Genomic DNA, 27,050 nt, shown 5'->3' with positions numbered 1-27,050 from the left:
ATATTTGGTATTACCATGGAGTTCAAGTGTTCCTGCGGTATCTTGTAGCATCTGCACGACACGGCGGTGTCAGGCCAGGTTAATGAAACCTGCGGGGACGGCGCTTCTCAAAGGGTCACATAAATAGTGCAGGTGGCAGCTGGACACCGAGGTCAGTAAACATGGTGAACGGGTGCTGTGCGCAAATGACTACCTTTCATTCAGTGCTAATGGAGAGGAGGTGCTGCTCTGACTCCACCCACAATGCCCTGCCCCCTTCCGCACCACACACAGAAGCTGTATTAACACTCGTCATTAGCCGCTCTGTGCTTGAGGACAGTGACTAGAAAGTGTTATTTTATATGGGACAAATATTGACAATAGGCCACTCCTGGGTATTCAGAGAAGAAAAGATGCAAACTATGTTAATTAATGATAATTAACCACCAGGGCTTCCTTCTCCTGGATCCTAGATAAATTGGTCCCTGAGTTGCGCGGGAGACAGTCTTGGGCTAATCCTTTATTATAAAAAGATAAAGGAAAACGACGTCATTAGCATAAATCTGATGAGATAAAAAGTTGAATTATTCTCGTTAATTCTTGAACGGATAATTTTACACAAGGTTGTTAATTGTACATGGAAAAAATGGGCAAAGGAGGAAAAACAAAAAGAGAAAAAGAAAGAAACCATAAATGGAAAGTAAGCTGTGATCAGAAATGTCTCCAACTGCTCACATGGCAAAGGACAACAAGCTTTCCGGAAAGAGTTCGTGTGTGTGTGTGTGAGATGACCAAACCTTAATCCACTGATTTAATACATATTCAGAGAATCAGTACATAATGATTGAGTTGTACGTATAAAATTCCAAACAGCATTATAACTGGTCATGAACCATTTGTGGACATGGATACCTACATGATCCAACCACCTTCTGCACAAGGAGACCTCAAAGATGTGACTCACTGCTGGACACAGAAACCTACAGAATTTTACCATCAGATGTCAATCATCGGTCACCACGGAGAATCAGCTGCAACTACCATGATCCATACACAGTGGTGACCTTACTCACCACTGTGCCAGTGCTCCACCCGGGACAGACAGCTCAGAGGCTCTGAGGAAGTGATGGTGTCCACTGTGCCTTCACACAACATCTGGCCACTGGGAGCCCTTTAGTGATGTTCTATAGAACAGATTTCTTACGACTGTAAAAATATCAAATATCCTGAATCAATTTTTTACCCGCTTAAATTACTTGTGCAGCAAAGTTACACATTTCATCTTCCTTTGGTTTTATAACACAAACCCAATCACATTGATAAATCAAAAAGAGAACCCAGGTTACTTGTATATAACCAGATTTAATTAAATATTTACATGACCACTTGGCTATGTCCAGATCTGTACAGACATCACGATTGTACACTATGATAAAAAAGCCAATTAAAAAAACAGACACTACGTTATTACAAAAACAATATTAAACACTGACATGCATGTGGCACATGATCTTAAACACTAACAGTGTTATCTCAGCAAAAGTAACATGTACAGGAGAATCTGCAAAGGAGCAAACTAAAAAACAAATATAATTCCATGCCGTTGTCTTGTTTGTAGCAGAGGAATAGGCTCATTTCGTGTGTGAAAAGTGAGCGCACGTGTGCTGAGGTACAAACAGGAGCAGCACATCTGAAAGGAGCCTCAAGGTGTCACACAAACTCCTTATACTTCCTTCTATCCTGTTCGCAGAGCAGAAGGTGAAACCATGAGGAGCCCGACCTTCATCGGTGAAGGGAGCGTTTGCCTCCTTAGCTGGGGCTCCGCAGGCAGCGGGAGCGTCGCTAAACCGGAGACAATGCTGCTGTTCCCCTGTGCTTCAGTGGCAAGGGGGGGCAGCGGGAGCCGGGAGGGGCGGGATGTGGTTGCTCTTGGGTGGGCCGGCAGGTCAGGGAGATTGAGCGACGTTGTCCCCGAACGAAGCCAGTTCCTCCGTCAACAGTCTCCTCTCCTTCATCTTTGCCCGAATCAGGTCTGCTAGCAGAGCTGCGGACGGGCTCTGCGGGAGCAACAAACAACATGTTTCTTTCGTGGTCCCCCCCGAGCAGGCGGATCCCAGACTGTCCGAGGAGGGCTAACGGCTGCACCGCGAAACAGTTAAAAAGTGAGCTGCAGAGCCGCGGGCTTCAGAAAGGCCTGACTGTGCGAATCCTCAAGGACACTACCACGTGAGAACACGCTGCATAGGAACCGTGGTAAAAAGCAAGTGAAGCAAATGCAGGGCAGCAAATAAAGCCCAGAGGAAGCGGAAAGAGGGCATCCCGCCATAGCGGACCCTCGGGGGCCAGTGGGGTGCTGTGTTGGTCACCCAAGATGAGTGCGTTAACCTCCGGCTAGTTCTGGCTCTCCGCAGTGCTGCACAAGAGGCACAAGGACATTATGGTAATTGGCACTGGGGATCAAAGGCATATGTTGCATATAAATATTCAGATAAACTTTGCATCCCTTCCTTGTGCTGAAAACTAATTTAGCATCAGTGTGGACTGAAGCAGAGGGCTTTCCTACCCACTTGTGCGCTGTTGCTACTTCCTGCCGAGGAAACAACTTTTCTCCAGTGCAGCCAGATGAACAGTCATCTGTCATTCCCAGCATGGAGCGATGATGCACCACGGATGTCCGGGCTCCACCTGGACCGGTACCATCGCATCCGACCGGTACACTGAGAGTACCTTACTGAAGCTTAAACAGTGTTCGGAGACCATGAACGGTACCCTAATTCACCGCAACGTGCCCTGAGAGAGAAGAGCAAAGAGCTTCTTAACAAAAGGAGCCGTAAAGGATTGCAGTCAGGAGATTTCAGAACAAAGTTCTGGTCCAGGTTGCGGCTCCATGCAGGACGAAGGGTGATGAAGACAGCAGGATGTTGACTCTGGAAAGTAACCCTGGGAGCAGAGTATCGGACCGACCAGGTCTAACTGGACCCCTCGAGGGACACGACTTGCTGTCACTGACACCTTGTGTCAGAACGAAAACCGGGAAAACCGTGCAGGGTTGGCACTGACCCCCCCCCCCCCAACACGTTTTGCCTTGTACCTCCTCCGTCTCCCTAAAGTTTACCGCGCTCCGCTGGCCCGTCAGCGACGCACACCCCTGGCTCAAGTGCACAGCAAGTCTGTTCCATCCGTCTTTCATCTTTTCACTGTTGTTAGAAATCAAGGCCACTAAAAAACAACAGCGAGCACAAAAGGACCCCACACCTTCTGGATTGGGAGCCTAATTAAAGAGTAATTAACATGTCGCATAAATAAATACATTCAGGTGAAAGACTCACCCAGATCTGTTCTTCCGCGCCGTAATTACGCAGCAGCCAAGGTGTTCCTGCAACTCCCACCTGTGAGCCGCAGCAGGGGGATATGAAACAGGAGCGGGACCGCTGGGGATCGCGAACGCCGCAATTAAACGCGTCTATTTTTATTTATTTAATTTCCTTTGGCTTGTGAAAGCGGCAGCGTGAGCTCTGACCTAAATACACGCCAGATCAAATGCAGGACCTTGCAGTGTTGTTTTGTTTCTCTTGCACTCATTGTCTTCTCATGCATGTAAAACGCAAATAAAGCGCACGCGCACACACGCGCAGAGCATGTTTCAAGGACCTGCAGGTTGCTGGTTCTAGCCACCATTCCCTGGCTTCACAGAAGTGATCCAGATCAAGGGTAGCGGGTGGTGGTGTGGTTAGATCTACTGCCTTTGGACCTGAAGGTTGCAGGTTCGATTACCATCTGCTGTAGTACCCTTGATCAAGGTACTGATCCTAAACAGATACAGTAAAATTACCTTGCTGTGCAAATGGATCAAATACTCTAAGTTGCTTTGGATAAAAGCATCAGGAAAGTGACTGAACAGTAATGGTGATTTTGTTCACACCATGCGAACAGCAAACCTGCAGAACCGAACCCTTAAGAACAGTCACGCTTTATACGCTTCACCATCCGTCAAACTTCCTTCAGGTGCTCTGCTTTTCTCCCATGGTAAAAAAGACGTGTCTGAGGTGGACTGGTGACCCTAAATTGCCCTCAATGTGTGTGTGTCTGTGTGTTAATGAGGGCATGTAATTGCCCTGTGATGGGCTGCTGTCCCATCTAGGGGTACCCTGCCTCACGTCCCTTGCTTCCAGGAAAGGCTCTGGACCACCGCGACCTGCACCGGACAAGATGCTATTGTCAATTAATGGATTGGTAGATTTTTGTACATGTGTGGAGGAACACCTGAAGTGTTTGCTTTAGTCACAGCAAGGATAAAGCGGCGCAACGCAGTCAAACACTTGTCATCGGCCTCCGAAGAGCTCAAAGTGGACTCAGTGCAAAAAGAGCCGGAGAAAAGAGTCCCTCTCATCAGAACCACAGAGAGCTCAGTGAAAGGAGCCTGGCTCTCCCACCCTGGTGCTCCGCTGGTAACGACCAAAGAACCAATGAATTCAGAAACGCTGCTGTGCTGTCAAGGTGGAATAAAATGAATCTGAGAGATGATCTAAAGGGATGGTGTGCAGTTCATTACGTCTAACAGGAGACACAACGGTCATTTAACAGGGTTCATAAAAGACGGACAGATTAAATTTACCTCCAGTCAATAATTAGGAATCCACAAATAAACCCAGGCAATTAAACCAGTACTGCCAGGCTATTAGCTTCCTGAGCCACGGGGGGGATGTGTGGGGTCGCTGCCTGATGCGACAACTCCGTGGACCCCTCTCCTACAGGTAATAATGAGACCTGGGGCTGCCTGAGGTGCCTCACTGAAAAGGCTTGTGTCCCTAAACTGAGTAACCATCTACTTATTTAATTAAAAGCCACTGAACAAAGCCTGGGGATGGGGGGTGCTATTAAAATTAATGCGATTTATCATCCAGGTTTTAGCACCCATGTGGGCCACAGGGATGCTGTTGCGGAGAAGATGGGGGAGTCGGACAGACCGCGAACAATCAGCCACAGCAATAGATAATGTTGATGGGACCCAAAGTGCCCCGCCATCCCCCATGAACACGTGCGCGCGCACACACGCACACACACACGCACACACACAGAGGGGTGTACAGCAGTGACAGGTAAGCTAGCCAAGGCGCCCTTGTTATCCTGATGTGTGGCAGACTGACATGGAGTGCGGCGAGGCCACGAGGCGCTCTGACTGATTGGTCCTTTATCGACAGCGCCACTTGGGTAATAAAGCGAGTTCCTTCAGGCAGGACCATTAAGTGGAGGCTGGGGACAGGACTCTCAGCTGCCAGCAACACGAGGATAGAGGTGAGCGCAACCGTGGGCGTTCTCATTCTCCTGCGACCCGTCTCACTCGTCGTTGCTCAAAGTGTCCAAACAAAGAGAAAGAGTCCCAGTCGGAGACGACTGTCCTCCGGGCCCTGGCTGCCACCGCGTACACAGTCTCAGACCGACGACAGGGATCCACTCGTCTTGCGCAGGCCTCCTTCGAAAATAATGCAAACATCAGCGCTGTGAATCATTCATGCCCACTGTGCTTTTGCCTCACTCCTCGCGGGTCTTATGAGAAACTCACTCCCACGAGTGTTGGGCCTAACAAGCTGACGCGTGTGAGGAAAGCGCTGCAGCTAGACGGCGTTTCGCGGCCCTCTCTACCTGCGCTCGTCTCACACAAGCGAGCATATAGACAAACGCTCTCTTCGCAAGCTGTGAAAACCAAATACACATTCAGAAGGGAAAAGCACTGGAAGAGAACATTGCACAACCTTCCCACTGGTAACGTTTGCATAAATTTCACCATAATTCTGGCACATGAGAGAAGAACAGCTAGATGGCAAAAAGAGTAGAGCCACTGTGGTCAGAGGCATCACCTGAGTTCCTGTCCCATCTCTTACTGTTGTACCCTTGAGCAAGGTACTGACCCTGAATTGAGAGAGTAGAAATTAGCCTGCTATATAAACAAGTAAAACACTTAAAACTAAGTTGTTTTGGATTAGAACGTCAGATAGATGAATAAATGTAATTAGAGCAGAGGTGCAAACACACTCCACACACCCCCCCAGCGTAAACACAGAGAGACAATCACCACAGGCAACAAAAGCTCAAGTCCCTGCCCCCCACTGTTTCCTGTTTCATACAAAAAAATCTCACCTGACAATAAGCCGCCCTTCATCACTTACATGTGCAGCTCTGCCCCTGCAGACGGCCTGTTTATTAAGGGGGGGGACTTGAAAGAGAAGAAAAAGTACCACCCGGGTCACCGCGGCGGTCTCAATGGCTTCCTCTGGGACGGCGGATCGTCTCAGCCTTGTCATGCACCGAGCAGCCCTGCACTCTGCTCGCGGAATGTCGATAGGAATATGTTTGAGGGGGTCTCTGGTGGGCGTTTTCTCATTCTCCTGCCATCGACAGGCTGCCGAATCAATACCGGGCTCCCACTAACAAGCTGCCTGTGGGCCTGTTCAGAGCGCGCAGCGCAGCGGCCCGGGAGCTGTCCGACCGGCAGGAAAACAGAGATTGACTGGAAGCAGGGCCGCGGGAGAAGGGTCGGAGGTCGCTGGCGGTCTGCGCAGCGCCTCTGGCGAGTCCTGGGCTGAAACGAGGCGCCAAAGTGTGGGGTGCGGCACCAGATTCTCTCCTCACTCTGCCTTCTCACAGACCTACGCTTTGGGTTCATATTTCAGCTTGATTTTGGTTGCAGGTCATACAACCAGACTATAACTCTTCTTCTTCTTCTTATTATTATTATAATAGAACTTTGTCCAAAGTGACTTACCTTTTCAGGTACCTGTGTAGGTGAACATTCTACGGAGGCTATGCAGGCAGAGCAAAGCAGGCTCATACAGGCTGACATGGGCTATGGACACCACAGCGGAACAGGTATGAAATCGGAGGACATCACGTGATCCCCTCACCACATGGGGACCTCAGTTCAAGTTGGTCTCTCGTTCACAAAATGAATCCATCAACAACAAATTAAGTATCATTAAGACCATCCAGACAAGAGTCTAACCTGCTGATGAAGGATCTTCATCACCTGGTCCAGCCAGTCCTGGTCCTTCTTCATGTCCATCTGAACATCTTCAGCGTCCTGCAAGACCCAAGGAGGAGGTGGGACGATATACCTGAGGCTCAAGAGGACATTTTGGAGGGAAACCCATGTCCAGCCTCTGCAGATGTTGCACTGTGCTCGATGCCTCATCCTGCCTCTGTCTCGGGTGTCTGCAGAGCTATACTGGCAGCTAGTACTCAGTGCTGAACAGAGGAGGACAGACCTGGACACTGGACTCTATGACCAGGCCTTTGCTGTATGAGCACCAACCACAGAAACGGGCTACCCAGGGCAAGCCATGTAACCCAGGAAGGCAGTGGTGCAAAACGGGACTCTGGAGACCTGCTCCTCACCTCATCGGTGTCCAGCATGTCCTCCAGGTCCGTCTGCGACATGTTGAGGATGGAGGCCGCAACGGACTGTGCACGTACTAGGGACTCCCTGGACAGCTTGCTTGATTTTAGCCTCTTCCTCCTGTTTCTCCTCTTCTTCACTCGGCGCAGCTGCATTTTCACATCCTGTGTGTCCCTGAGAATTTCACTGGCCATGACCTACAAGCGGACCATACGGTTAAGGTGAAGTTGCTGCCCTGTCAATACAGCAGACACATTGTACTGCACATATACATGTATCCAGTTTCATCAACAAGCTACAGTGCCTACAGTGCCTTGCATTTTGAATGCACTTTTTTAAAGAGTTGTCAGATTCCCTTTTTCGGCACTTTAGTTTCTGGATTTTCGGGGATTCGGGAGGGGGTTGCTCTGTGCCTTTCTCAATGTCAGACTAGAGCAATGAAACCCAAAGTTTACTCTCTAAAATTAAGCTTGCCAAGTTTCAAACCTCTGAGCTGACGAAAGAATTGTGCACAAGAGAGCGCTGCCAAAAACCCGGGTGGCGTTATTTATTTATTTGTGTTTGTGTAGTGCACATCACCTCCGTCCTCCATAACAGTATAAATAATTGAGCTATGAAGAGCATTTAAAACATTGCCCATGTGAATGGAAAGAGAAGCCAAGCCTCCTGTCTGGTTCCTGGTGCAAAGGAGGGCGCAGCACATCGAGAGCGCATCCTGCTCGCAGAAGGACAATTAAACGCTGAGGCCGCCACTGCACGTGAGAAAGTCAATAAAACAAACTCCCTTCTGCTCCATTTGAACTTTATTGATCGCGGTAATAATCCTCGGTATCATTTGCTGTAATTCTAATGAATACCTGACCTTGAGATGGACAAGTCAGTGGAGAAATACTTTTGCCTGCTGCTCTGCAACACAATGTGCTCACAGTGTGCGTGTGTCTATATAGCCAAGCTTAATCGCACGTGGTTCAGAACAAAACATGCCCCGAATGTTCATGCCTCTTATTTATTTCATGAAGCTGATTCAGAAACATTTAACTAGGCTGGCCTGTGATGCCCATGTGGGAACAGCCCTTGTGAAGGAGGACTTCAAGTTGGAATTGTTGCAGATGGAGTGTGAAGAAGGACTAGAACAATGTGCAGCACTGAGGGTGTGAGCTTAAAAAATACATACACAACAGGCAAGAAAGCAACTTATGTTTATGGAAATCAATGCATTTTTGCATTCATAAACTCTTTTTTTAACACAGCTCCTTGCAGAGAGGTGGAGAGCTTCGCCATACAGTATTTGTCCTTGGAAGAGACAGAAGAATCTGCTTGTTCCCAGACGATGGAGCGCTGGAAGTGAGCTTTGCTACACAGCCCACAGTGCCACGCTTTATACGATCTCAAAGAAGACAAGCCTTTATCCATTTTGTGGGCAAAAACACACAGACATACCCTGCAGAATTCACTGATACTGATACTACTCACATCTATGTACAAATAATAAATAAAGGGCCTTCTATTTTGGGCAATAAAGCTGCAATCTATAGCCTCTGGCATGATACGAACAGCCAGTCCAAACACCCAACATCCATAAAACCAGGAATTTAGAAATGAGGAATTTAAAACACAAGGGAGTAAATTAAGTCTTCTGATGAAGTGAACTGCGTGAGTCAGGTGGAAAAGCAATACATGGCAAGTTCCACCTTCGGGCTGCTGGCTGTGTGTAGCGTGGTCTCAGAATGTCATCTGTCAGGTGTGGGACAGGGGTAGCCCCCACAAGAACCCTCTCAAAAAGTGCACCTGAGAACGGCGCTTTCGTCAGCGCCTCAGCCCACCTTGACCATGGCGCCCAGCTGCTCCAGCTGTGCGTTCGCCTGGCCCAGCTTCCTCTGCAGGGCCTCCATGACACCCGTGCTCTGCTCTGCCAGGCCACGCATGTGCCGCTGCGCCTCCTCCTCTAGCTCTGCAAGGGCTCGTTCGCTCCCAGCCAGACGGGCTTGCAGGGCCTCTATCTGCCGCTCCTGCAGAGGGGTCACAGCATAATCAAAGCACCACTGAACAGGATATTTGCTAGATTTCAACACACTGGATAATAAATACAGGGAATGAACAGAATTAGTTAAGTTAGACAATGCAATTTCAATGAATCGCAAGTGTTTCCAATTTCCACATTAGCTGTACTCAACAAATACCGAACTTGCAGTCACCAAGCGGCAAGGCACGTTGACCACTTCGGCTGTGGATTCCCACAAAACTCCATACCTTGCGCTCCAGGTCCTCGCGCAGCTTCCTGCTGGACAGCTCATACTCATTCTTCTCCTTGGTGGCCACGCTCAGTCTACGCTTCAGAGACTCGATGAACGCCTTCCTGTTGCTGGCCTCCTCAGAGAGCGTCTTCACCTACAGTGAACACGTGTCACATTGTGAAAGAAAAAAGAATAAGAGACCAGTGGGTGCCAGCAGGACCTGGAAATAGAGACTACTGGTCATGACATCTGAATGAAAAATAGACCCAAAAGCACAAAGTGCATAGAACAAAGACAATACATAAAAACTGCTACAAATTTCTCACACTGACTTCACATTTCCCTCATTCTCCTATCAGAAGAAAGACGTTAATGTCGACAACAATGGGCTAAAGAAAGGGTTTTACTGTTAGAGCTGAGACTGCTGTGCAGGGAGAGGAACGTGACTTCATGCTCTGACCAAATTCCTGCGGAAGACGGACACCCCCGCTTTCAGCTGTCACACTTTATAGTGGATCTGAAGCTGCGAACCTGACATTTGAAGCCATCTGCTGCCGCTCAGGCCAGGACACACAGTGGCAGTGAAATCCTGCTTCATGCCAGCAGAACTCCTGATCTGGGATGAGTTCAACCCTTCAACAAATGCGGCGCGTTCTGATCCCCGGCACCGGGGCACTATTAGAGACCTCTGATTTCATGCTAGGCATTTAAGCTGACAGGTCATTTTGTCACGCTGGGGATGTAATGGTGCTTCTTAATTACGACGGCCAACAGGCCACAGCAGCCACTGCAATCACTGAGGTCGGCACGTAACGCAACAAGCTTCATTCACAGAGACCATGAAAATGATTTGATTTAAACACGAGAACTATGGGCAGGGTACTGCAGGTACTAGAGGCATAAGTCAGCAACAGACAAACAGAACACAAATTAAACAGAAGATGGGGAAGGGGAAGAATGAAGAAAGAGTGGGATAGCTGTTAGCATAGTGGTTAGAACTTCTGCTTTTGGACCCAACGATCGCAGGCTCGAATCCCGCCTCTAGCCTTTTAACAATGTACTTACACTATATTGCTCAAAAAAAAAATTACAGAGGTAAATAATTGTAAGTAGCTTGACATTATATGTTGGCTTGGAGAAAAGCACCAGATAAATGAATAAATGTAAAAGTAATAATAGTGGTTGACATCTGCAGTTCAGCAACAGGATTCACACGATAGTGGACACTCAACACTATAAAGGGTCAACTCTTGGGTAAAAGTCATGCCACAACATCCAACAGCTGGTTTCAAAGCCCCCTCTTGATAGCCATGGTTTGAGGTGTCTTTCTGCCTCTTGTACACTTCAAAATCACAACCCCCAGCAAGCAATCATGCTCACGTTTTTGAGAACATAAATACTTCTACATCTGGGGTGTCATGTGTCCCATTAGACGTACTCTTTTGTCCAGGTCCTCGATGAGTCCTTTCTGGGTCTTGTCATTGTCCTGGAGGATCTTCATCCTGGCTTTCAAGTCTTCAGCCAGCTGACGCTTCATGTTAACATCTCTTTCCATATGTGAAATCCTGGAGGTGACAGAACTGTTTTTACAGGCTGTCTTATTATTATTATTAAGATCATTCTTTTATACAAGGACAGCACTGAACATGTTATACACCTAGATGTTTTACTTCATTCTTGGAGCCTGCCTGAACATACAATAGCAGCCCCCCCGAGACTAGAACTGGCAACCTATAGTTTACATGTCTGTGTTTTTAATGACCAGCCTTCCCACTGCTCTGCTAGACTATTAACTTTACAGTTGCTTTTTAAATTTCACTGTTTTCTTACATTAGGGCTCAATAGAAATGTGTATTCTCTTACATATTTACTTTCTAAATGAACATTAAAACTATACCAATGGCTCATTAGACAATTTCTCTAATGTCCAATAGGAGGATTGCAAAATTAAAATAAAACAACACGATTAGACATGGAACATGTTAAGAGATGGGATTAGTGAGCCACAACGCCAGAGCCAGGAAGCTGAAGCACACACTCGAAAAGCCAGATGTCTGTTCCTGTGATTATTCTCCAGTGCTGAGGGGAAATTATCATAAGGAGAGGATTCAATCCCTGCACACATAGCAGGATGTGTTTAACATGTACCAAGTGTCACTTCACATTTGAGACGGCAACAGCCAACATCATTAATATTCCCGCATCCCAGCAAGTCATAATATTGTGGAATATTAAACGACAAGTCTGTTTACATGTTTTTTTAAAAGGCAAAATTGACTGATTTTGTGCATGGTTCTTTTTCCGTTTTTCTAAGAAAATTTGGTTCAAAGGACAAATGTGATGAAAAATGCACGTTTTCGTGCCAATATGGCACCGACGAACACACACGTGTTCCAGTCAATCCTCCTCAGTGTGAAGAGTAAACGATTGGAGGAAATGTAAGCATGTCTTACCATAGCCACATGATCCGAGGCTGTGCTCTAAAACAAACACAGGTACTAGAGTCAGGTGACAGACTAACCTGAAAACAGAGACTCAGGTGGCTCAGGGAACTTTACCGATGATGAAAAACAACACATGGAAAAAGCAGGGAGGGTCTGTCTCTAAAATTGAGTCATGGCACCATAACCCAGATCTGCCCCATCCTTTGGTCTTGAAATGAAAACGGGAAGATGGCAAAAATACCTAAAACACCTCAAATATAACGTGAAAGTAGCATTGCACCTTTCCTTTTTAAAACCCCTTTCTTTATAAAAGAGTTCAAGGAGCCGTCAGTTCAGCAAAATTGTTAAACAAGTTTTACTGACTTGTTTCTTTTTCCCCATTTTCACTTTAAATGCCTGCCTAAATTGGTATCCAACACGCTCACGCAACAAAAAAAAGAAAAAAAAAAAAAAAAAAAAAAAACACAAGGTACGTGATTCTGTGGAGATCCTAGTTACCCATCAAAAGGAAACAAAAGGGATTTAAACATGCATGACACTGACCAACAAGAGGCAGGAGATCAAAGCCCTTTGTTCATAAATAACGCAGGGCGCTGGCTCTGGATATTGACTGAGAACACCCCGCCGCCGCTGCCGCACTTTGAAATTCATTCGAAAGGAGCTCAGTCTTTCTCCTGAGCAACACGGTTTTTCTTCTCTTTGGGCAGATATGCACTATTCAAGTATAAAAATAAAAATTTTACTGCTGCATTTAAGCAGCGAAGATTGCTACATGTGAAAAATGAAGATAAGATCGTTGCTACGAAATAAACACGACGCTGGCGTATGATCGGTCACCCTCACCTGCGGCTCGGGATTCTCGGCACTCACTCAGTGTGACTGAGACATCGATGAGGTGACAGCGCCCTCCGCGCACACAAAGAAAACACGGCGCTCTGTTTGGGTTGGAGCTCCGTGAAGCTGATGAGGAGAGATTGATGCAGGAGCGCAGCGCACAAGACTTGGTCTTGGAAAACAGTGTATAAGGCCCAGAGTCAAACCCTGTGCTTCACTTGGCCTAGCACGAGATGCTGTCATGCTAAATTTCCAGAAGCAGACGACAGATCTGATCAATCATTTCTTCCTTGATCTTGATCCAAAATGAACAGTAGTTATGAAAATAATGTTGCTTTTAAATAGAGGGGAAAAGAAGAGTAAACGGTAAACTAACCTAACCGTAAATTAAGTCGTAAATTAGTTAAACTGTTAAAGCGGTGAGAGCCAATGACCTGTATGTGTTTATACGTTGTGGCAGCAGCAGCTAATAGTGTACTGGGCAGAGATGCTCTCTTTGGATCTTTAGTAGCAGGTCTGAATCCCACCGACTGCTGTACTACCCTTGAGCACGGTACTTACCTTAAAACTGCTCCAGTAAAAATAGCTTAATGTTCTAAGTCGCTTTGGAGAAAAGTATCAGCTAAGTGAATAAATATAAATAGAACGATGTGTGTTGGCCGTCAAGGTGCGAGCGCCCACATTGCAGTGGGGGAGCTGAGCCCAGCAGGGGGCAGCAGCCCTTACCTCTCCTGCAGCTCCTTTGCCTGTTTCTCCTTCTCCTCCAGCTCGGCTTTGAGGGCCCTGTTGGTTGAGCTGAGTTTTGCCACCTCGGAGCAGGAGCTCTGCGAAGGAAAGAAAAGACGGCGTTAGTTTTGGCGTCCAGTGCTGGAGCTGCATCACAAGCCCGGGTTTACTCTGCTTAATCGCGAGGCGCTAGTCCAAATGAAGCAGGTCTTCAGCCGGGTGAATGCCAACACAACACTAGACCACCACTGGAAGGGTCACTGGCCTTTACCTACCAGGTCCTATCATTACCCAACAAGTCTGATGTGCTGATTTTATTCCAGTTCGCTTTTTTATTTGCAGTTTGCTATTATCAAAACTAACGATAGATAATACTAAAGCAAATATGTGAAAGAGAAAGCAGCCTGAGTGTTAGTCTCAGATTTAGTTCCTTGACTGCACTAACACTTCACTGGTGATGACAGCAGTAAGACCCCCCCCCCCATGACAGCTGAGAGGGGTGGGTGGTGTGGGAAACAGGATTATTTCTTCTGACTGTGGAAACAGAGCAGTTCCTGACAGCAGACACACACATTTACATTTAGTTATTTAGCTCATTCTTTCTTGCAAAGCAGCTTACAATGCTAAGCTACTTATAATGATTTAGGCATTTATAGAGCTGGGTAATTTTTACTGTATCAGTCCAGGGATCTGCTCCAGGGTGCAACAGCAGGAGATGGGAATTGAACTCTCAGCACTGACAAAGCCCTGCCACCCACTGGCCGCTGGCAGCCATCATTACGCCAAAGGCGATACTCAAGATGACTGATCACAGGTGTCAGCAGGAACACAGCTGTGATCTCCTTTTTCATTCTACCACAGGACAATTACACCAATGTCCCAGTGACACGCTTTTCGAGTTACTTAAAGTGGTGTACAGGTGGTCCCCGATTTATCATGGGGTTACGTTCCCCAAAAGCCCATCACAAGTGCAAAATATAGTAAGTTGAAAATGCATTTAATACACCTAATACACACCTCTCGTGACAGAATGGGAAATGCGCGAGAGTGTCGCGGGGGGAATCAAAATTCAAAATACAGTTTCTACTGAATGTCTATTGGCAGCTCACCATTGTAAAGTCAAAAAAAAAAAAAAAAAAAAGCACAAGTCAAACCACTGTAAATTCGGGACCACCTGTATTTAAAAACACGCTGACGCCAAATGTCCGACATTGATTCTCCTAGCTTTTAACTGTGTCTTCTTATGACACTGCATTCGTCTCCTGACCTTGAGCTTGGCCTGGAGCAGTTTGAGTTCTGCCTCTGAGGTGCGGGCAGCCAGGCCAGGGGGCTCATGGCTTGGGGCATGTTCTGGGGCTCTGGGGGCTCTCCAACGCTCCAGCTCTGTCTCCAACGAAGCCTTCTGATTCTCCAGTGCTGACACCTCATTGGTCAGCCTCTGCAGAGCAGCACATGGGAGGACAGGAGAGGACATAGCAGTGGTCACCAGGGGTGGGGTCAGCTGCTGGGGCTGTCATTAAACAAACCATTGGTGGGATAGAATTAAATACACAGGCCAACACAAAACGAATCATCCTTACTCATGAAGCCGAGAATAATCCCTCTAAATTATTCCACTCAGGTCAATTGTACCAGCAGTTCCTGCACAGCGTTTTAAACATTAAAGAAGGTGAATTGGGATTCACATTAAGTTCTTTAAAAGACAACTAAAAGAAAACCAATACAAGCAGGAGAGCCATTCATCCATCATTAGACAAATGATGAACCATGGTACTGTAGACAAAGGGAGCCCATTTGCTTCAGCCTTCATCTGCTTGTTATGTAGTAAAAGCAGTCTTATAGTAATGAAAAGGCACACAACTCAATTTTATGACCAATTCCATGTGACACTGTTGAATAGCAGCATTTATGAAGCCATTTCCAGGACTTAAAATACAAACGTTGAGGAAATTGAATTCACTGGCTTTCATCTTAGACACATGAAAGTGCAGTGACTATAAGAGTATTGTGCACTGCCAGGAAACCTCATTTTACACTCCTTTAAAGAGTCATCCACACTCGTACCTTGGCTGAGAAAGTACTAATGGCACATCACAGTAACCCTAGCATTTTATCCTATTGCCACAACTCAAATTTGTTTCCGATGAAGATACGCAACACAAATTCTTTGTTTCTTCATACCTGACAAAAACGTATATCTCACTGCTATGGTCTGCAAGAAGCTCTTTCTATAAACATGTAGTTGACTCAAGTGTCTTACCTTTACTAGAAAAGTTTGAAAACATTCGACCAGCATCATAGTTCTAATTAATTATGGAAGGCTTGGTCACCTTGAAACTTCTTACATAGTGTTACATGATGCAAAATACTATGTTGAACCTTTTACCACTGTGCTGTGTTATGTATCTGTATGTATTTGCAATTTCTCAGCATTGTGTTACTACCTCTGTTTTGCTGTGACCAGTTCCAGTAAAATCTATTTGTTTACCAGAAAACCTTTCTGCTGCTCACCTTGGATGCCAAACAATCCAGCGCTTGGAGGAGTGAGGAGTAGGAGGAGGAAGAGGAGGAGGAGGGAGATATGAGTCCAAAACGATGTGAAGGTGAAAAAGGATTAAGGTTGTGTTCACTTTGGAGACTGGTGACGAGAATGTCGTTATTTTTAAACCCCCAAACCCCGCACAAGCAATTAAAACCTCCCAGTTGCTCGTGTGTTTAACTGACGTTGATGCTGGGTGCGGGCGGGGATTATGGAGGAAAGCAGCTGGCCTTGGACTGACTGGAGCCGGGATGCGGATCTTGTAATCTGGCCGCCTGCTTTGGTGAACGTGATCCCCACACTGTTAATATTCATGAGAAATCCTATGAGGTCAGGAGGAGTCTGGTTATTCCACCCACACACACACACACACACACACACACACACACACACACACACACACACACACACACACTCGCCACTTCGTCATGTCACAAAAAGCAGGCTGGTGCCTGCTAATCGTCGCTAATTCCCCAACAGCTCTTCCTTTTATTTGGTGTCTTTCAGCCGGCCTGTCAAATAATCAAATAAAGGGGAACAAAGCGGGATTTCTAGGGCCCGCTGGAGAGGGGGAAGAGAGCTGGGGGGAAGGGGTCTCTGCCCTACCCAGGGGTCACGTTCAAAGAATACCAGCAATTACTCGATTCAACGCACTTCCAGACACTTGTTCTTAATGAAGCACTTAAATTGCAGACACCTGTATGGGCACATTGTCCTGCCTGCTCAGCGAACAGACTTCCTTTTGTTCTCGCCGCCGATGACTGCGGCTGCTGGGATGATGACGGCTGCACTGGTCTTGTGTCTGCTCCCCTTAACGCACGCATATTAAACACTCCCCGTCCTTCCACCTACCCATCGTGAATCACGAGAGCTTTTAAAAAGTTCCACTTTGAAAAATGACACCACCAGGTGTCAGATTCAACATCATCTTTATAAATATTCCAAAAAAAAATATTTAAAAACTGAGGTGCAAAAAAATATCCTGCTGATAGTCGGAAGTGGGGTAAAAATTAAGGTACGTGAGGACAAACATTTACAGTTTAGTCGTTTGGGCTATGATGAAAAATCTTTCATAGGTGATATGTCCAGCTACTTAGGAATCCTTTGGCTATCTGGGCAGCTGGTAGCGTAGTGGTTAGAGCTGCTGCCTAAAGACCCAAAGGTTGCAAGTTCAAATCTCACATCCAGCTACAGTACCCTTGAACAAGGTACTTAACATAAAATTACTCTAGTAAGAATTACCTAGCTGTATAAATGGGTAAATAATTGTAAATAGCTTAAGACTATAAGTTCCTTTGGAGAAAGTCGTCATCTAAATGAAGCAAATATTTATCGTTGAGCACAGCCGTACAGATAAATTTCCACGCTACACCTGGCAACTTCCAGAAAAGGAAGCCTGCTGACTTGGAGCCTCTCACAACTTTGTCTTGCATAAATACTGCAAGAGAGAAGTGGAGAGAGAAACTTAAAGAAAGGAATATTTAAAAAAAAAAAAATCTTGACTCCTCGCTACCAGAAGCATACTGATGAGTACGTGCTGCACACTGCTGGATGACCGAGATGCAGGAGGCCTTGTAAGCAGACCTCAGCTACACGTGACCTTTCCTGGAATGGCCTCAGTTGGCCAGCCTGGCCTCCTGGGTGCCTCTCCCTGGTTTGTTCTGCAACGGAGGGGCAGGGAGCCATCATCTGGTTCTGTGTGCAGGAATACATATGTATGGGCGTATATGAATGTATGTATTGTACATATACATGTATGTGAGAGATCAGGGCTGCAGAACAGTGGTTCTGCGCAGACAAGCCCTACTTCCTCTGAGCGCTTGGTCTCCTGACCTCTTGCAGCAAGGCTATGGCTGTCAGACATGCACTTATTAAGCATGATAAGGGCAAAGGAGCTTTTGTGTTGTAGGAGCCCAGAGACAGAAAAGAAAAAGAAATGTATGCACATGCCCCACCTGCGCAGCCTGCTTGTTGGCATGCAGCTTCTGGGTGAGGCTCTGGATCTGCGAAGTCATCTGCTGGTTGGCGTGCTGCAGCTCGGCGGTGGCCCTCTGTGCCGTTGTCCTCCCGGCCTGCAGGGCAGTGACCTGCTGCTGAAGAGAGAGGATGCGCCGCCGGAGTGCCAGTCCTCGCACACCACCCCTCGTCATTCTCCTCATTCTTCCCATGGGCTGCGCCACTTCAGGCCCTGGCATAGGTAGAAAGACCATCGGCAATGGGTCTCGGTGCCGCCATGCTTTCGTCTGCATTTCATTTGCAATTTGTTTTGAGAGTTTGATCCCACCAGTTTTTGTGTTTCACACAGCAGTCGTTTTTATGGTTTCTGAACTTAATACCTCATCTCCAGCGTCAAGGAAATACCAGAGGACAACAAGTAGCTTTTTAACTAATCAACCTTCTCTGAAGAATCAGTCATGGAACCAAACAGAAGTTTTATTTTGTTTGTAAGTTAATGTAAACACAGTTTCCTCCATTTCTTAACAACCCGGTGTGGTGGTCACACATGAAACTGGGTTGCGAACATGAAAGCATGCTCTACCTCCCCAGGTGTGTGTCCGTGCGTCAGCCTGGCACTCGTCAGCACCCTCCCTGGGCATGCTGGAGGTGGGAGGTACCGCACGCTTGCCACGCTGCAAACACAGGGAGTGCCCGTCAACCCTGTGGCACGGAATGGAACACGGCAAGCTGACGGGTGCCTCTCGGCACCACCAAACCGTTTGTAGTGACATCAAAGGTGGGGTTTTGGGGAGGAGGAGGCAGCTCTCTATCGACCGCCATTTCAGTTTTGATCCTGGTGAGGATGACCTGAGGGTGGGGCTCTTTAGGGTGATGTGTAGGAGCGGCTGGAGGGCCTGGAGCACTCAACCAGCAGCTGGGGATCACACATGCCACACCCCCTCCACAGACCACTGATCCCTTCCTGTCACACAGCGGCCTATAGGACTTAACTTTGCAGGACACTTAGGGACACCGGGGGGGGCACAACTCACTGAAGTATGGCTAACAAGAACAACTGTACATTCAATCCAGAGTGCCTGCGGACAGACCTTCCTTTGGAGTTGGCCCCACTGTGGTCGGGGGGTCCGACTGCGGGTGCCGGCTTGCCTCTCCGGTCGTGGGCTGTCCAGACTGTCTGAATACTCCTCCTCAGTGTCGCTGCAGAGGTGACAGTGGCACGGGAGCATGAGAAAGCCAAAACACACACAGCACCTGATGTTATTGTAAGCATTCACCCAAAGGGGGTGTGAAGGTTAAGAAACTGGATGTCTGACCTGATACATATATGACTAAATCCAAATGGATGTAGCTCATATTCATGCGTATAAATAGGCAAAATAACAGATACAACAATCTTCACATAACTCCTTGGACCAGTGTGTCTAACAAAAAAAATAAGAAAAATATTCTGAATATGAGTATCAGGGAAACTAAAACACAATGTAACGAAAATGCTATTATGTCAAATTTTCTGCATTTTCCATTCAGTTTTGTTAGGTTAAACACACTTTTGGCGTTAGTTCTTACTATGTGCCCATTTTAAGAAAAATATTCCACGTTCTTGAAATTAGCAAATTTTGGCATCGGTTCCAAGTAGTTAAGTTCCAAGGTAATATTCTAATAGGTTTTAGGATCTGATGCTTTCTACAATGTTTTGGTACTTTCTAGAATTTTCCAATGGCTGTAAAGTACCAAACTAAAATGGACACTATAAAAATACCACTAGTTCTTCTAATCAGTAAACTTTAATAATCATAATCGATGCAAAAATCGACATAACTAATAACTTTGAAAAATATTGTTGTATTGTGTAATCTATATCCTAGAACCCCATATACAATTTACAGCCAAAAGTTGCTTTTAGAGAAGCAGAGATATTCATTCATTGCTCATCTCATGTTACAGTTATTTAGAGTATTTGACCTATTTACACAGCTGAGCATTTTTACTAGATTCATAGTAACTTGTAAAACAGCAGCCATGTGTTGTGGTCTTCAAACCGACAACCTTCAGTTTACAAACCCATGCAGTTAACCACCACATACACTGCTGCCCTTTGCTCATGTTCAGCACTTTAAAAGAGTCCTTCTAATGAAAATGTGTCTCCTTTGAGGCAAAATCTCTCCTGAGAAAGATGCAGCTAAGAAAGAAAAACACAGAACCAAAGCGCTAACGACCGCACGCCAAGTATCGGCATGAACCAAATCAAAATCCATTACTTTGACGGACGGATTCAGAGAAGCGTTATTGATGGTGACCTTTGATGCTGACGTTTAACCGTTGACATTTAAAGCTCTGGCATGATGAGGAGCGTTTATTAGGCAAGAATCTGTGGGCCCAGAAGACATGGAAGGGCGTGATGATCAAAGCAGCGGCAGAGCAGTGACTGGGGATGAGTACTGGAGCGAAGGATTGCGGTCCTCTAAACCACCCTGCCGGAGGTGTCCCACAGACACACACGCAACACAATCATTTAAACTCATAAAAACTTTTTTCTTTTTTTTTGCAGTGAAAAGGTTCCTGATCAAATCATCTGCCTGGCACCGTGAATGACTGCCATTGTTTTTTACCTGGGTGACAGACGGCACTGATACAAAAGCCGTGGCGCTGCGAATGTCGTGCTGCAAGAGCCTGACCGGAATGCTCTTTACACAACCAAGTTTATTCAAACGTTCTGGGAGTGTTTGCTCACCCTTTCCTCCCAACTCTCAAGACAAACCTTGGAATGAACACGAGTTTTCAGTATTATTCTTTTTACCACGATGGCCTACACACCGATTTCGACACGTTTCGAAAGGCCTGAATCGACGTCTCAATTAGATATATTTACGTGTTTGACCTCAGCCTGACTAACAAACCGTATCGATCACGACAATGATAAAACATTAACACTGAGGTACCGAGTGGCAAAATACAAACATTTAATTTGCAGAGTAAAATACATGTGTGTAAGCTAATGAAGAATTTATCCTGAATCGAATGTAGAAGGGGGACGATATGAACTCGCTGTGGAAAAGTATCAGAAACCAAATCATTTTAACTAGCATTCTATAAATGTTAGTTCAACGGCTTTGCATAAAACATACATGAAATAATTACTCTGGATAGTTCTTAATTTAAAGGATGTTAAACGGCGTGAAGACATCTGGTAAAGAGCCGAAAAGGGTCATTCAAAATTTATCTAACTGAATTAAGCGGGGAGAGAAAAAGAGGGTTGCTCATCCAGGATCGACATGTCACAGGATAACTAAACCGACTCGCTGGGCTTGCCTGGGAATCCTGCGCTGTCAGGGGCGAATATGCAAAGGACCCGTAAATTAAATCAAGCTGCCAGACTGTCAATTTCAAGCCTCATGACTGCAGGAAAATGGCATCACTGGAAGGAATCAGGCATCGTCTTGCTCCGACTTTCCTGGCATCAGTTCAGCGGATCGCGCAGAGGTGGCTAATTTGGCATGCAAATTTCAGTCAATAAGCTCCGAGCAAGACGTCCCAAGATATTTCAAAGGATCTGACAGTAGTCTTCTTTTTTCCTGCCCTGCTCCTGAATACCAAACAGACAGGAGGTGAAATTCAATCGCCCATTTGCCTACACTTTGCATATGTGTTCTGTCGCCCCATGCTGCAGAGCCCCTGAAAAAATAATGAGCGTAGTAACCTGTCTCCGCTCACGTCCTCCCAGCCGTCCTTACTGGGGTTCTTCCGGGAGCCGGCCTGGACAAGGGGGGTGTGGCGCTGCAGGGCTGCCCTCGGCCTGACCTTGCCGCTGCGCCCCCTCGCCGCCTGCAAGACGCCCAGCTCCTGCCGCAGTCTCAGCAGCTGCTGCCGCATGCGTCCTCGCTCCTGCCGCACGGCTGCCTCCCGCCTCCGGGCTGCGCTCAGCTCCTGCTTCAGCTCGTCCCACTGGGAGGAGGCCCGGGCCTCCTGACTCCGAAGCAAGGCCAGCGAAGCCTGCAGCGCCTCGTTGGTCTCCAACAGCTCCCGGTTGGCCTCTCTCAGCTTGACCGTTTCCTTATCCAGGGACCGCAGCTTCCTTTCCAGCTGCGCCATCTGTAGGGCACAAGAGCACACACACCGCTTCAAACTGCCCTCCACGCGCTCTCAGACACGATGCCAATCGCCCGTCTCAGTTTCACTGCTCAAAGCGACTAAAACATTCACTCTCGTAAGGTTTTCATGAGCGAACGCAGGGCTGGTGAAAACAGACCTTTTCACGGATGTGCAACTTTATATGGACTCGTAAATTAGCTTGGCGTCTTGAAGCTGCAGTACAGGAAGAGGAAAATAACACGGTATGCAACCCCGGGCCTCTGTGCTTTGGGAAGAACTCTAAAGAACATTTTTTGCACCTCTGTAAGAAGCGAGGCTCACTGAACCCTGCAAAGACCAGCGGGATGTGACACGATGCATCTGTTTTCCAAAAGCCCAAATCATCTGGGCCTGCTGATCCACATCAGGACGCCATGGGCGTTTGGCGCGCGCACAATCCCCAGCTCTCCCCCCGAACCCGGCGCCCTCCCCGTCGGCCATTACCATATACAAAAGAGGACGATTTGGCGTCTTTGTCGGGTCTTTGTGCATGCGGCGGGCGCAGTAGCTGCCTGCTGGGTGCATGGCCCCAGGCAATCTCTCCGTTCGCTAGGCACTCTCTCTGCCCTCTGGTGTGCATGTTCCCGTTCAAACAGAATTACACTCCTTGGGAACAGCCCGCGGTGAGCTGCATTACGACGCGTGACATCCGCGTGCCAGGCGAGGCCTGGAATTATTTCCATTACACATCTTCCAGGAATAAATTAGTGCTAACCTCTCCTGCTCTGGTTGACATGGCTGCCTGTCAATTGTCGATAAAGGTGATGACAGCCTGTGTTATGTGACCATATGGCATTCCCTGGCACATGTGGTGCATGGAATCATCTGCTAAAAATGACTCTGTAACAACTTCATTTACAGTTAATAATGCGATGATCCTCTCAATCCAGAGCATCAAATCAAGGGCTGGATCTTGATCAGTTACATCCTTCTTAAAACCCTCAATGAGGTCTCCCAAAAACTTGAATGTTTATGTGCTGCCTCGCTTTCACCATGTTAAACCTTTTCGGCAGGGAGCAGAGAGCCAGCAGGTGGCGTAGTGCTTAGAGCTGCTGTCTTTTTCTTAAAGGACCCAGGCTAAAGCCACCCCTTCTGCTACCCTTGATCAGGATACTTACCGATTCGATACAATAAAAATGTCGCTGTTGCACAAATGGGTAAACCAGTGTAAATAGCATAGTGCAAAACACAGCATTGCACATCACTTTGGAGGAAAGTGCCAGTTAAATTATAATACTTTTCAGTTCTATTAATCCAATTTTATTACATTTAGTGGCATTTCCACAAAAAATTTAGCTGCAAGCGCCTGCCAACAACGGGAAAATATAAAACGATTCCCCGACTCCTTGGGGCCATTTAGTAGACACTGGCAGAAATGGTCTCTGTGTGTAGTTCAGTAACTTACAATATAAGTTCCAAAAAAAGCAGAAGCTCTAATTTTGCACATGCCAAGTGGATCTGTGTGCTCCCACTTGAGCAACTCTCCCTCCTCGCCGTCTCCCCCGCTCTCCCTCCATACCTTCTTTAGAGCTCGTTCGAGTCTCTGGGCTGACGCCTCTGCCGGTGCGCCGCTCTTGACCTCGGCGTCCTCCGCCACTCTGTGCGCCAGTTCTGTCAGGGAACAAAGCGCCTATTGTGACACGAGGTGTCCGCTCGAGAAAGGCAACGCATCATCTTCAAAAAACCGCTAAATTCCACTCAAATTCAATTAGCGCTAATTAGGTCCGCTCTTTTCATGTCTTCCAGACCATTCTTAGGGAAGACGTACTTCGCAGAAAGCGCACGGGGAACAGGCACGCTCGCTAATGGTGTCTGTCGGCCGAGATTCCGACAGGGTATCAGAGCTGGACATTTTAATTGAGAAAGCAGCAGAAAACAGGTTTGGGCGGAAGGACACAGAACAGTGATTAAAGATAAAATCTTATATAAGTTTCCATCGAGCAGGTCATTTGGGAGTTTGCTACATGACTTCCTGAAAGTAAAAGCTTAGTAAAAGTTGATTTTTATGCATTTCATTATATGTTTTGGCATGTATACATATCAACGCAGTTTAAATCAAGCGGAAACAGCTGTAATAAGTAAATCCTGAGTTTAAAGGACCAGGTTGCAAAGAAATGTTATTCAACAGGTGTTCAGCGAGGCCTCAATTTAGAAAATAAGCCAAGAAAATTCTAAGAAAAATTTTTTTTCAACAGGCATCATCTGGACACTTAAAAATGACACTTTGAAACTGTATGAAAGCCAAACCTGTAGAAAATCTGCTGTACTTAAACCTGGATTAAAGAAATAAGGATAAAAGACAAGCCTCAGAATAGCAGTCTTCTGCCCTGGCTTTCTGCATCAGTTCAGTTTGCTCCAAAAAATCATCGCTGTGTTTATTTAAAAGGATGGTAAACCTGCCCCGCACATTAAAGGTTTTCCTGTTAACACGGCTCTTTTCGAGTACCGAGCCTTCGACTGACGAAGAGGTGAAGGGGGCTAAACAGAGGAGAGTGTTGCGGGGCTTTAAAGAGGCCGGAGCTGCCGTGTTTGCCGGGCTCTCTGGGGGCCTTAAATAAACACAGGAAGCTCCTCCGTCCCAGATGAAACGAAAACGAGCCCTGCGGCTAGTCTTCTCGTAGGCGCACCACGCAATCGCCCCTCAGACGCTCCAAGGGTTAAATAAAAAAAGGAGGAAAAAAAAAAAAAGAAGATTCTTTAAAGAAAAATTTGCCAAAATATTTTCGCCCATGTAAAACATTAAGGGGCGAAATATAAACTCTCACAGGCTCCGGTTCGGAGGGAGCGAGACAAACAGCGTGGGCCGGAGAAAAGTTTTTTGGCTCTTTCATATGAAACTTTCATACTGTATTTGCAGGAGCCAATTTGTCGAATGAGCTCCGAAAGTGAAATATTTATGGGGCGCCTTCCCGGGTCAGTTGACCTTTGGCGGGTAGAGCGCAGGGCTGGGGCAGTCGGGAGCGATACGCTCCGCGGGCACGTTCTCCTCCGCACGTTCCACAATGGCACGCTGACTTTGTTACATTAAATTAGCCCGGTCTTTCGTCTCCTCCAGGTGTCACATCCAATCAGGCGGAAGGGCTGCGCGGGCGGCTTTCGCTGCACTACGCTCTCTATTCTTAAGCACAGAGGGCCAAATGAGAACATCCCCCTGCACCTGAGGTGCCGGTTCCCCAAGACCACCTTCTAATCAATTCTGCTGGCCCCTCCCCCCGTGTGACAGGGTGCTCTGGGGATGCCGCCGATGGCACTTTAATTAGTGCTTGTCCTTTAACATGCCGACACACAGGGTTACTGTGCTCCTGGCTTTCATCTTCTGCTCCTACCCATCCTGCATTTTGCCAGTATGCTGTGACCTCTTGGCCCTCCATCAGGCCAACCAGGCTTCTGGGGGTGAGCACAGGGCCTACGCGAAGCACATCTTAAGGATTTTAACGGGATCATACCGAGAGTGAGCTGAGAGGTTAATTTTAATAACGGGACACACTATTAGAGAGGGGCATATAGGATATGATTGTGGCGACAAACTACTTGGAGCAGAGAAATACAATATTATACTTTTCCAACGGTACACCTTTCTCTGAATTTTCATAGCAGCCTCAATGTGTCATGTACCGAAAGCGGAATTTTTTGCCAAGCAGTGGGAGCAGTGTGCCAAACACCATGCGGAACAGGGGAATGGGCAGTGGGCGGAGCAAAAACAGGGGGTGGAGACAGAGCAGTGGGCGGAGCAGGAGGACAGCAGTGATGGGCCAGGCAGGGAAGGCTCACCTTGTTCCTTTTGCTGCAGGCAGAGACGCAGCTCTATCAGTGATGCACGGTCCACTGCAGACTGCACACGGAGCTTATCCACTTCCTCCTCCAGGTTACTCCTGTAGCACACATGCAAAAACATGTTTAAAAAACAAGGCTTCCAAGAGCACTGTACAGCTGGCTGATAGAACCTTGTTCTCTTGAAGTAACAAACACAAGGTCTGATTAGGTATCCTGCACAGGAACATGACCATTTAAACTAACAATCTCATTTAAACTCCAAGGGCAGCCTTTACCATTTATTACTTCCTGTTGATATAATTGTTTTTCTTTTCAAATCATCAAGATGTTTGACAAACTGCTTTCAGTCCATGAGGAAGGCTTGAAGATCCCTTTCCAATTTTTGAAGGCATTATGAAAGAGAGAAATTATGAATAATGATAAACTTAGTAGGAATTACAATAAAGAAGCTTTATCACGTTATGGTACATTCCTAGGATTGCAAGAGGTAAAGAACTGCAGTAAATCTTCAATCTGACTCAACCCAAATGACAAATGTTTACAGTGCTTGTGTCTTAGGTCCTCACATTGAGAGGGAAATCTCTGCTTGAGAGGTACCCTCTATTTCCATAATTTGACTGCCATCATCTCCTTTATGGATCATTATTTTCATTTGCTATCCAAGCTGCTGTGTACCACAAGCAGGGAAGGAGAGAGAAAAGAAAGTCAGTAACTTAGAGTGAAAAAAGGATCGAGAGCCACAATGAACTATGAAAAGAAGGATGAAAAAGAGTATGAGAGAGAACACGCATGAACACTTGTGAACCCCCCCCCCCCCGTTACATTACTGTACAGCAATTAGCTCGACTCACTGCTATAGCTAATTAAGGGGAAAAAAGGGCCATGTACTAGCATGCACTTTCAAGTTATTAATAGGACTCCAAATCTGTTGAGGATACAGTAACTCTGCTGAGACACCTTCACTGGAAACACACACCTTGCTACCTCCCCGAAGCCAACGCCAGCCGCCCTTCTAGATCCTCCTAAATCAAACGTGTGAA

The 27,050-nt window shown here is 46.8% G+C and overlaps 1 protein-coding gene across 2 annotated transcripts in view; it reads right to left on the bottom strand.

The window, feature by feature from the left end:
- Window positions 1–1,365: 1,365 nt before the first annotated feature.
- The window catches only part of cntln (centlein, centrosomal protein), a 61,492-nt gene continuing 35,807 nt past the window's right edge, over window positions 1,366–27,050 (bottom strand). For both annotated transcript variants that reach the window (XM_029259229.1, XM_029259230.1), the window contains 14 exons: window positions 26,008–26,108; window positions 23,756–23,847; window positions 21,806–22,197; window positions 19,197–19,305; window positions 18,689–18,779; window positions 18,105–18,337; window positions 14,878–15,048; window positions 13,611–13,708; window positions 11,045–11,171; window positions 9,623–9,760; window positions 9,196–9,381; window positions 7,372–7,569; window positions 6,980–7,057; window positions 1,366–2,036 (listed from right to left, as the gene is read on the bottom strand). In XM_029259229.1, coding sequence (XP_029115062.1) covers window positions 1,926–2,036; window positions 6,980–7,057; window positions 7,372–7,569; window positions 9,196–9,381; window positions 9,623–9,760; window positions 11,045–11,171; window positions 13,611–13,708; window positions 14,878–15,048; window positions 18,105–18,337; window positions 18,689–18,779; window positions 19,197–19,305; window positions 21,806–22,197; window positions 23,756–23,847; window positions 26,008–26,108 — 2,125 coding nt within the window. In that variant the 3' untranslated portion in view covers window positions 1,366–1,925. The remainder of the gene's footprint in view (window positions 2,037–6,979; window positions 7,058–7,371; window positions 7,570–9,195; window positions 9,382–9,622; window positions 9,761–11,044; window positions 11,172–13,610; window positions 13,709–14,877; window positions 15,049–18,104; window positions 18,338–18,688; window positions 18,780–19,196; window positions 19,306–21,805; window positions 22,198–23,755; window positions 23,848–26,007; window positions 26,109–27,050) is intronic.

Source organism: Scleropages formosus, chromosome 16 (genome assembly GCF_900964775.1).
Source record: "Scleropages formosus chromosome 16, fSclFor1.1, whole genome shotgun sequence".
Classification (NCBI taxonomy): domain Eukaryota; kingdom Metazoa; phylum Chordata; class Actinopteri; order Osteoglossiformes; family Osteoglossidae; genus Scleropages; species Scleropages formosus.
This window is presented reverse-complemented; position numbering and strand designations above follow the sequence as displayed.